This window comes from Eucyclogobius newberryi, unplaced genomic scaffold (genome assembly GCF_026437365.1).
Source record: "Eucyclogobius newberryi isolate DKJ021-1_F unplaced genomic scaffold, fEucNew1.0.hap1 SCAF_12, whole genome shotgun sequence".
In the NCBI taxonomy this organism is placed as follows: domain Eukaryota; kingdom Metazoa; phylum Chordata; class Actinopteri; order Gobiiformes; family Gobiidae; genus Eucyclogobius; species Eucyclogobius newberryi.
The window spans coordinates 18,138,345-18,149,535 of NW_027315746.1; the positions used below are offsets into that span (position 1 = coordinate 18,138,345).

Genomic DNA, 11,191 nt, shown 5'->3' on the forward strand with positions numbered 1-11,191 from the left:
CAAAAGGGACGACCAATATCCCCCCCCTAACATTGTTAGATGCCACAGCTGCCCTGAGGCTGAGATGTGGCTGTTCCTCCTGTGCCCAACGGCACATTTTTGTTGCAAAGTGGTGGATTAATTATCTAAGGAGAAAAACTAGCTCTTTGTATATTTGTGAGTGCATTTGCATGAGCTCCAAACACAAGCCAGATATGAGGGAGGTTAGGATTTGAAGTTTCTCTCACAGATTTGGCCAAACAGAAACATTTTGGCATGAAGTATTCTTGCTGAAGGCTCAAGTTGTGTGAGGTCCTTCCTTGTATTTGTTGAGCCATTCCTCTATGGAAAACCTAAACAGGATATGTTTTATGATGTATGTGAATAATCTAAAAAATTACACTGTATATAAAACTCACCAAAAATTGTATTGTAATATTTAACCACATTTATTAGACATAACAGTTTAACTAAATACAACCTGTAAAAAATAACAATATATTAAAGATTTTCAAACGTAACATTTAGTGAATAAGCTTCATGCCAATGCCCTTTGTACATAATGCATAATTCATGTTCGTGCACAAGTCCCAAACAGTGATGGAGAGGTGGCCCAACAACAGAACAAAAAAAAACAAAACGTGATAATCCAACCGTTTTAACACACAATTAAATAACTGTCCAAATGTTGTTAAGAAAATCACAGCTGAATAAATCAGAAGAAGTCTGCGTACAGCGGCGGTGGTGGGAGGAGCTCCATCTCTGCGAAGTCAATCTCTTGTTCTCTGAAAAACAATAACATCAAATCTTATAAATTCTGTCCAGAGTCAGAAATTATTCAAGTGTCTAATGTGCAACAGGTTTAAGTTCAGACAACCATTTCATCTTCCAACTGGACGCTTCTTTTAATCTAACCATCTTTGTTTGTCCATGTCTGTTAATAACCTGCCTCACATAAAAGACTCTCATGATGATAAGGACACACTTACGGCAACGGCGGCTCCTCCACATCACACAGGTCTGTAAAAAAAGGACAAGATAAAACTAGATAAGTTTGAATATCTTGGTGTTCACTGACATGTCACCAGCAGCAAGTGATTTTCCATCCCAAACAAAGCCTAAACCATGTGCTGAGAGTGGTGGGCTTTCATCTCACTATCACCTTTATCAGAGCCACACAGGGAGATACAGACCAGGCTAAACTTACTAGGCGTCTCCAAGCTTAAGAGGAGGAAAGAACATTAGAAACGCATTAGTTTGATCAGAGGTAGTTTGATTTCCTGTTACCAAAGTATATTAAATGTACCTTGTAGCAGTCACAACACTGTTCTCATTGAGTTCTTCCTTGTTGTGCTGAAAGAAAATAGCCAATTTCTGCAGCGCGTCGTGTTGTGTCCTGGAACAAAAAGTTATTTCATGTCAACCTCCCAAAGCGCATGAATTATGTTTTGATGAGTTTTAAGTAAACCACAATACTGAACAAAAATGACAAGTTTGTATATTCTCTAATCTAACCCTGCAAAGTTATATATTTTTGTTGCCCTTTCCCAAAATATTATTTCACTTGAAAGAGACATAAGATTTTCCTCCAGGTACTTAGTATTGCACTATTGATCAATTAACATTTGATATAAACTGCAATATTGAGCTAAAATGGCTTAATAATAGAAGCAGGTCCACTTCCTGTTCAAAACTGCAGAAATGATAATCATAGTGGCATTTCACTGCAGCCAGCAACGGATTGTCATTTACAGGTTTTTATTTTTGAAGCGGCCACGTGATGTTCTAGAACCCGACATGTGTCACTCCTGAGTCCTAATTTGTCTAATAAATCACATCTAAACACAGGGATGTAAGCGGGCATAGGTGGTAGGTGAGAACAGGACTTTTCTGAGCACTCGAGCTTCAGTTGCAGGACAACGCAGGATTACGCAAACATGCATCAATCAGTCAAAATAAAACTTTGAAAAACTAAGGACATGGAATCACAGTAAGTGTAACAAGGTTAAAAGCTAAAAAAGTTGACTTTGCTGAATGTCTCCTTTAAGACCTGATCCCTTCCTCGATCAAGTACCACAGAGTAAAGGCGGCGTTTGTGATTGTAACGTTATGATCTGGTCTTCATTTGAGACCCGTGCTCCACTCACGGATTGTGCAGGTCCTCCGGGACGCCATCGCTCGGGCTGGGCTGGGCGCCGTCATGGCCGCCGTCATGGCCAGATGCTGAGACATGAAAGAAGAAGGGTAGGTGGGTCAGAGCCAGCAGAGTGAGGCTAGTTATGTAAAACCAAAAGGACAGAAGGGGGAGGAAGTAAGCTGCACTGTAAAACTGTAAACTAAGTGGATCAAAGCCTGGTTAGTCTGCCATGTCGACCATAACATAAAACAACCACGGGCAGAAACCCACAAGGCTGTTTCTCTTCAAAAAGAACCGGATGTAGGATTTACTTACACATCTCGGAGACTTGGGAAGACTGTGGTGGAAAACTCCTACGTATGAAAAACAGAAACAAAACGTAAACTGCCATATACATTTACAGGCTTCTTTCATGTGGGCGATCTGATAAAAAAAGTGGGAAACGGTCTTTAAACGTTGCAAAAGGAAGACAACACTGATCCGTGTGCTGCTTAATCACTGAGGGTAGCACAAAGCTGTCAGACTTACAGGCTCTCGTTGGAGGGACTGAGGGCTTCGTCTTCACAGGCCCACTCCTCACTATCGTCTGTAACTGAGGAAAAACACATTAGTCTGACTGAGCCCAGGCCACGAGAGATACGAAGCAGGCCGACCAACTCCAGTTACACAGAAACATGCAAGAGAAGAGCTGCAGAAGAGAGACATTTAGGCCAATTTATATCGCAAACTTTTAAAAATAAATATGCAACTGACCCGGGACCACCACAGAAGTTGAAGTTGACGCTGGTAATAACTAAAGCATGTAAAATCAGGCTTCATTTGGTTTATTTCCAAAGCTTAGTTAGTTTAGCTTAGTATTTACTGAATTTCACAAAATTATACAGTTTCCAATTTAAAATAGATAAATTACAGTGTCATCATTTTAAACTTTCTATATCTGTTAAATAATAATAATCATCATAATCATCATCATCATCACTGCATTTTCCGGACTATAAGTCGCACTGGAGTAAAAGTCGCCAAAAAATGCATAATAGAAAAGAAGAAAAAACCCTATATAAGTCGCACTGGAGTATGAAATGCGGTTGCAAGTGTGAAAATAACAAATAATATCACATATAAGTCGCTCCGGAGTATTAGTATATCAGTATAAATATAAGTATAAGTCGCACCGCGGCCAAAGCTATGAAAAAAGGTGCCACTTATAGTCCAGAAAATACGGTATATATTTTTCGATTTAATCTGAAATAAATCAATGTGCATCAAACATATGAGAGAGTAAATATGAGCTCAGAGAATTGGCTTTGTAATGCTTAATAGTTTTATCTTACACTCACAGCTGCTGGTCAGTACAGGATGGCTTGAGGAGCTGAAAATAAACAAAGCCATATTGTGAATATAGTTCAAATCAAAAATAGTCTCACGTAAGAAACAGGTTAAATCCACACTGACCCGATACTGATGGTGTCGGGCTCCGTGTTGCCCCCTCGCCCTGCTGCCTGCGCCTTCTTCCCGAACTCAAACATCTCTTTAATATTCAGCTCCACGTTCATGACAGAAATATAACCATCTAAAAAGTAAAAGGATGTTACAAAACTGCCTCTTTTGACTTGGTTTTGTACGTTTACTTACACTTGCGGTAAGCGTCCCGCGCCAGCCATTTCCCCTTGGGGCAGTTTGTGGTGCGGATGATGCTGACAGAGTCCCCACTTTTTACAGGGAGGTCGTTTTTGCGGCCTTTACTCGCCATGGTTACTTTGGCGTGGTACATGGGCTCCTCTGCACCGGTCACCTGAACGCAGATCGCAGCAGTGAAGAATATTTGCCATAAATAATTCAGAACAAAAAGAGAAATACATTTAAAAGAAAACTCACTTTAAATTTCTTTTTCATTTCATTTTCTTTCTTCTCTCGCTCTTTTTGTTCCTTTTTCTCCCTCTCGAGTCTCTGCTTTTCTCGTTTCTTTTGTTCTTTGAAGTCAGCGGTGTTCGGGCTTTGACATTCTTTACTACATTCAATTTAATTACAATTACCAAGCAAAATGATCACCCGTATTCGTAATGATCACCCGTATTCGTAATTATATCCTTCTTATTTGTTTACCTGTTGATTTGACTGCGAGACAAATAACCAGGCTCTCCGACGTTCCTACCGCCAAAAATAAGAACATTTGTCAGCGTTTCATTTGGTCACAAGGATGTGCTAAAATGTACAGAGCAGATATTTGAGAAGATCTGACCGAGGGTTCCTCTGCCACATGTTGCTACCCGACTCCTCTTTCTTCACATACAATACAAGGAATTAAAATGCAAGGTATTTTCTTATTCGAAGTTCAAATTTAAAAAGAAAAGACTCTTTTTTTTTTGTCTTTGTAAACTTTCTAAAATAATGTATATTTAAAGTTAAAAATTACCACATGGTTGTTCTCGGCATAGGGATCTGCGTAAAGAAACACAGAAAAGATCAGATTTCAAACTGATTTGACTTGATATTTTCTATTTTGGAAAACAAAACTTACTCTTGAATCCCCTCCGTTTGCGTGAGTTTTGATTAAATGGGACTTTGCTGATGTTTTCCACATCTTCGTACAAATTGTCACACGTCTGAGATATTTCTTTTTGATAGACACTGAAGAAAACAATTAAAATCAGAAGTAAGCATGACGTTGTGTGGCATTTATGAGCTTCAGTAGCTTGTTTTATTCCAAACTAAATCAGAACCAATTAAACCATAATTAAAAAGGTGCACTATGTACATTTTCTGATGCAGGGTCCACCATTTGCTTGTCTCCATGGAGATGTTATTGTTTTGCCTTGAATGCTCCACAGTATAGCACTAGTAATTATATATTATGGTTATATAAGTATAAGCAGGTGACATCAGCATTAAAACACTTCAAATGTAATTAAATATAGAGACGTTAAATGCCATACTGTGGAACATTCAAGGTAGAGCAATAACATCTCCATGAAAAAATCTTCCACAAGAAAAGTTACACAGTGCACCTTTAAATAGTTTTACAGTTTCAACAGAACGTACCCAGATTCACAGTGGTTGGCACGCTCTCCCTGGTCCTCTGGTATGGAGTGAGCGTCTGGGGCTTCTTCAGTGCAGGATGGAGGGTCCACAGTGTTCTCCTCGCTCTGACTCCATTGTTCCAGTGGTTCTGGGAACTCACCGAGCTTGATTGAAAGACCTAGGTCCTTGTGTTCAAAGCTCTGTGTAAGATCTGACCAGGCACGGTGGGACTCTCCAAAGTCTGAAGGGCCAGTGGCCTCAGGAGCAGGTCGGTCCAAAGCCTCCATGTCTAAAGCAGTAACGTCCACAGCTTCACTCTTCTCCGTCGTCTCAATGTCAGAGGTTTCAAAGTCTGGGAGCTCTGGAGCACCTAGAACCGAGACTGAAGCTGTACGGTCTGGCTCCTGTTTGAGTGATGCATCTAAGGAAGAAATAACAGGACTAATGCTGCAATCATTTGAGATATCACTTTGTATTTAAAAAAGAAAGAAAAAAAAAAATATTTTTTTAAGAGTTTAGAAAATATATAAAAAATATAATATATTTTTTTAATATCTCCAAACAGTTGGAATTTTATAAATGTTATATCTCCCACCTATAATGAACATAAGTGATATCATACACCAAAACAAGCCAAACCTATTCTACAATTATTGAAAACAATTATTTTCTTCAACATTGTGTGTCTTTATAAATGTGTTTTATTTTGTTTGACTGTTTCATCTAGATATTCTGTTCCATTTGTTTTATGTGTTCAACAGGAAACTCAGCCACTCACCACATAAGGGTTAAGATGAATAGGTCAACTCAACATTAAATCCACATACATTCTCAGATTTTGAATGAATGAAATAAAGTAATTTGCAGTATAATTCGTCTGTAACTGAACAGAGTGCGCCATAAATAAGAGCAGTAAACTACTGACTGACCGTGGCATGTGCGTGGCATATAACAGCTGATGTCCACTACTGGAGGTCTGGAGGGCTTTGTCGGCTCGGCTCCCAGAGCCCACTGTTCAGGTAAAGGTTTCTTTGGTGGAGATGGAGGACGGGGATCACCAATTCTGGTAAATGGCCGATTAGCTTTGTCCTTACCAAAGTGCTTCTCTAAAGGAGACTCTAAGTATCAAAAACAATCAAACTCAAGCATCATTATTATAATAAAATAAGAAAAAACACATGCATGAGAAACTTACTGAATGTGGTGGTGCCTTTAGTGAACGGTCTGGCTGAGATGTAGATGAGGTTGGGGAGGTTCAGTGGGGGAGAAGTGCGTGAGCATAAGTCTAACAAGGCACTCGGGGTGTTCTTTGTGGGTGAGGCTTGGCCTTTGCAGCCCCTCTCTGGTGAACTACTCTTTGGTTTAATGGCTGCCATCACCTGTCGACAGGAGAACTTCTTCTTGGCCTTCTCCAGCGTGCTACTCAATACTCTGCTGTCGGTCTCAGCAGAGGGAGGGGAGACAGTAATGTCAGGGCTGGAGAGGGGGCCATCGCTCGTCTTCTCACTGCCCTGGAACGAGACCCCGTCGTCTGTGTGTTGCTCCACAGAAGGCAGCTCTCCAGGGGCACTAGCTGGTCGGCTAGTTAAATCTGCATATGTGGGCTCCTCAAAACTCGCCTTTGCAGACTTAGAAGACTTAAAAGGCAGGAGCAACACTTTTTTCTTGGTTTTAGTTTGTAGCAAACCATCTACCCTTTGTTCTTTTATGAAAGGTTGATCTGCTTTAGTCTCTTTATGTAAGCTGGGGAGCACTAACGGCATGTGTCGGTCTTTGAGAGAGTGCTTTGATGGAGCGTCACCATTAGCAGAGTGAGAAGGAGGCGAGCTCTGTAGAGGGGGGAAGGAAACTGGCCTCTTCCCACCCGAAGTTCTCAGTCCATCTCTAAAGAAGACTCTGGGGGCCACCGGAGCCTTATTGTCCACAGCGATGTGGATACGGCTGATCACAGAGCTGCAGTGGCCTCCAGGAGGAGGGAGATGTTTGGGCTTTCCAGCTACAGCAGGTCGGCTGGCTCTGGACTCTGCCATCAGAGCCTCCTCCTGAAACTTGGCTCTCAAAGCTTTGACGTTTATCAAGGTTTCCTGCAAAGGTTATAAAGTGAGCAAACAGCACAAGCTGCAGGAATTAAAAACACAATATATAAGCATATAATTAATAAATAGTTAATTTAATGAATTAAAACAAATAAAATGCTGATGTTTTGAGGAGCCAGGAGAGGGAGCCAAAGTCTAAAGTTCCCTCCACCAAATAGTTCCACTAATCAGACCAGCTACAGCGTTTAGCTCGACCTGGACTGACCGGGGAAAGTGTTGTAAGATCATGGATCTATTATAGTGTAAGAAGTGTGTTTTCCCCACTCCAAAGCAGCACGTGAGGGGGCGTGGCTTGTAATCAGATTAGCAGCCACAGTGGACAATAGACTGTTTAATAGTGTAGGATTAAGAGTTTACCTCCTCCATTGTTACGCATTTGGTTCATCACTGTTCGGGCTCTGCCTTTGGAGAAAGTCTGGCGTTTGACAACATAAACTAGAACTCAGTTTCATCAAACGTCTTTTCTTCTACTGCTGGAACTTTCAAAGCGCCGCCATCAGACGCGGGTGCGCGCACGTGAGTGACTTGAGGAGCGTGCGCGTTCATATCCATGGCTCTGGAGCGCCCCCTGGCGGACAGCAGCACACGCAAGAGTCACAGGTCAGTAAACCTTAATCTTCTTGAGTTTTGCAACTTTTAGATATAAATTGGCTCACGATGAGGGCGAGTCTAGATTCCTGTAAGAGCGTGTTTACTCTTTATCAATCATTCACTTTATTGATCATGGTTGCGTTTGTCTTCTGTCCTCTGGACACAAGGTAAACACAGATGGAAATGTTCATATGCTGTTCAGTCAGACGTTATTTTCACGATGCGATCATGTATTTGTTCCATCTGTGGCTTATGCGTGCTTTTACTTGTTTACAATGTTTTCAACGATGAATGGACCCCGGAAATCAGGTCATATTACAGACTTTATATAGTATATAGACTTACTAACCTTAATAAAAACAAACTGTAAAACAGTATTTGTTTGTGGATGTGTTTTTTTTTTTACAGGAGTATAAGTAGAAGAGCCATACCTGAGTCCATCAACTGCAAGATGGGCAGATGGTCATCCTGGAGCCCATGTGACTCTTGTACAGAGAAAAGTGTAAGTTTTAACTTTGTGTATGGCCGAGAATATTTCATTACAGGACGTGCATGACAATGAATCCAAAGTTATATTTAAATGTACAAATCCTGGTGTTAGTTTCGTGCTAGACACTTGGAGAAGCCCTCACAGTATGGAGGCAGTGAGTGCTTTGAGACAATGTGGGAAAAACAGAGATGTCCTGATTCAGAGCAGCCTTGTATGGTGATAGACTACTGCGGAGACAAATTCACATGCAACAGCACAGGTAGGACATCAAAGGAGTAAGAAGAAAGACAACAGCCCCTCTCATGTCTCCAGATTTGTTTTGCATTAAAGGTTTATTTGTTCTCCCCATGCAGGGCGTTGTATTGACCAGTCTCTTCGCTGTAATGATGAACGCGACTGTGGCGACGATTCTGATGAAGATATGTGTGCAGAAACCCATCCAAGAGAGGATTATTGTTCTTCTCTGCTGTCTATCCCTGGTGCAAAGAATGGCATTCGGGGGTAAAGCACCACAGCCACTTTCTCATTGACATTGACACATAGACACATCAAAATGCAAGCTTTACTTTTAGTGCATATTCTTCTGCAATATTTTTTTTTTCTTTTTATTGTTTTTTTTTAGCTACAACATTTTGACAGGAGAATTTGTAGACCCGGTACTTGACCCACACTATTATGGGGAAATGTGTGAATATGTCTACAATGGTGAATGGAACAAATTTACATATGATGCCTTTTGTGAGAAGCTGAGCTACAATGCTGCAGAGAAAAATTACAGGAAACCTTACAACTATCATACTTACCAATTTGTGGTAAGAAAATGGCTTTAGTTGCTGTGATCATATTTACTTATATCTATACATTGTTTACATGTTGTGCTAACTTGTGCCAGGTGGAGGCTACGTCTGAAGGAACTCATGAGTACTACGAGGACATGGCGAGCTTACTGCGCGCGAGAAAAACTGATGACTCTGCTAAATTTGGCGTCTCTGTGGGCGTCATGTACGTAGAAGTGGGTCTGTCTGCCAGCGCAGAGTGGAAGTTTGTCAACAACGTTACAAAGTATAAAAGTCAGGTAAAATAATGTTTTTATTTATCTCTGGATTTAAATATATTATGTTTTTAAAACGCCTCAAAATGACATTCAACAAAAAAAAGACATGACTCAAACTAAGAAATTGTCCACATAAACTATAGGGATTGTAGTATAAAATTGAAACGTTCAATACAATCCCTCACTTTTTAAAATATGTTTTTATTAATTAATTGAATATGAACATAACAATTACCTTGGTCCATAGGGGACTTTTAAAGAGTTTAATCCAGATTTAAACATTCTACACAAAAGTAGACAATTAGAACTGTATTGACACGGTGTCCATGGTGATAATGTAAAAAACATGCCCCCCTCTAATACTCTATACATTGTATTTCTCTTGTTTCAGGAACTTGGATTTGTTCGACTTTTATCCAAAGTCCAAACTGCTCTTTTCAAGATAGGGAGCAGCGACTTGATGCTTTACGAGGATATGTTATTGGACCTAATGGCTCTGCCCGAGGTGTACGATTATGGGATGTACTCTCAGTTCATTCACTCTTACGGCACTCACTTCGTCACTGAGGGAACTATGGGAGGAACGCTGGAGAACGTTGTTGTCATCAACAAAACCAATACAAAAGCTTCATGTACCGCATGCTATTTTTATGATTTCAGAAAATATTTCTTCTACATTTAGTTGTATATGGGTTATTGTTTATTATCTTGTGTTAACAGTCCTAAATAGCCATTTGATCGGAGGCTGCTTAGGTGCTTCCATTGGCATAAATGCTCCCATCAAAGGAGCTGGACAACTTGGTCTCACAGCGAATGGTAAAGAATGTGGTCGAACAGGAGAGAGTACAAGAGGTGAGAGATTTTAAGATGGTGACAGTGCAATTTCTAGAAGTCCAACACATGTTTTCTTTTCAGGAAGAGAAAGCCATTTAGTGGACATTAAGGACACAGTTTCTCTCGTGAGGGGGGGTGTCACGGTGTCGGCTAGTGGTGTCATGGTAATCAAGGATCCAGAGACATACAGAAAGTGGGGTGCAACCCTCAAATACCATCCAGATCTTATAGACTTTGAGGTAATCATTTTAGAGGATCTTACTTATTAACCACTGACTGTTTTTACCACAGGCGTCCAAAGAGCTGTAATCTGTCTGTTGTTTTCCATATCACTAATCAGAGTTTATATGATTCACGTAACTATCTTGGTCCTTTATGACCTTCGCTCTTCCTTCCTTGCTCAGGTTATGCCCATTTTTGAGCTGGTGCGTCTGAGTACCTCGGCTGGTCATGTGGGTCAGAGGTTGGCCAGTCTTGAGAGGGGGTTTGATGATTACCTGCAGGAGTTTGACTCCTGTCGCTGTTCCCCTTGCTTTCACGGAGGGTTGCCCATCCTGTCTGGGATGTCTTGCACCTGTCAATGTAGAGAAGGCTATGACGGAGAGGCCTGTGAAAAGACTAACCGACCAGGTGTGACACAAGGATTTACTAAATAACAAATATTGTCAGTTATATTGTTATTGCCAAAATATTTAATATAAATGTGTTTTTCTAAAATGCTGAATTTGGGTTGTTTGTTGTTCACAGACAAGAGAACTGATGGGGCCTGGTCCTGCTGGGGTCCATGGACAGGCTGTGCCTCAAGCAGAAAATCACGTTTCAGAATGTGCAACAACCCTCCCCCAAGTCAAGGTGGAGTCACCTGTTTGGGCTCCTCCTTCCAGAGCCGAATGTGTTGAAGCCCACTCAGTTGTCCACTTCATAACTTAATAAAGTGCTTTACTCACATATTTATATTTTTGTTTCTACAAACAAATTTGAAGCTGCATCCT

General features: G+C 40.8%; 2 protein-coding genes across 2 annotated transcripts; one reads left to right on the plus strand and one right to left on the minus strand.

Annotated features, from left to right (window-relative positions):
• Nucleotides 1-642: 642 nt before the first annotated feature.
• Nucleotides 643-7,706, minus strand: LOC140355616 (uncharacterized). The gene is made up of 19 exons (XM_072440283.1): nucleotides 7,588-7,706; nucleotides 6,330-7,218; nucleotides 6,064-6,252; nucleotides 5,156-5,555; nucleotides 4,635-4,744; nucleotides 4,530-4,555; nucleotides 4,356-4,396; nucleotides 4,220-4,264; nucleotides 3,992-4,124; nucleotides 3,749-3,908; nucleotides 3,569-3,686; nucleotides 3,448-3,485; nucleotides 2,645-2,708; nucleotides 2,432-2,469; nucleotides 2,127-2,202; nucleotides 1,286-1,375; nucleotides 1,187-1,200; nucleotides 969-999; nucleotides 643-764 (listed from the first exon to the last, which is right to left on the minus strand). Exons 1-19 carry the CDS (start codon nucleotides 7,594-7,596, stop codon nucleotides 695-697), a joined length of 2,541 nt encoding a protein of 846 aa, XP_072296384.1. The 5' UTR covers nucleotides 7,597-7,706; the 3' UTR covers nucleotides 643-694.
• A 297-nt stretch (nucleotides 7,707-8,003) lies between these two features.
• Nucleotides 8,004-11,147, plus strand: c8a (complement component 8, alpha polypeptide). The gene is made up of 11 exons (XM_072441154.1): nucleotides 8,004-8,130; nucleotides 8,230-8,323; nucleotides 8,423-8,570; nucleotides 8,665-8,812; nucleotides 8,934-9,123; nucleotides 9,204-9,386; nucleotides 9,757-9,997; nucleotides 10,086-10,217; nucleotides 10,281-10,438; nucleotides 10,604-10,829; nucleotides 10,947-11,147. The coding sequence occupies exons 1-11, from the start codon at nucleotides 8,042-8,044 to the stop codon at nucleotides 11,096-11,098; spliced, it is 1,761 nt and encodes a 586-aa protein (XP_072297255.1). The 5' UTR covers nucleotides 8,004-8,041; the 3' UTR covers nucleotides 11,099-11,147.
• Nucleotides 11,148-11,191: the final 44 nt, after the last annotated feature.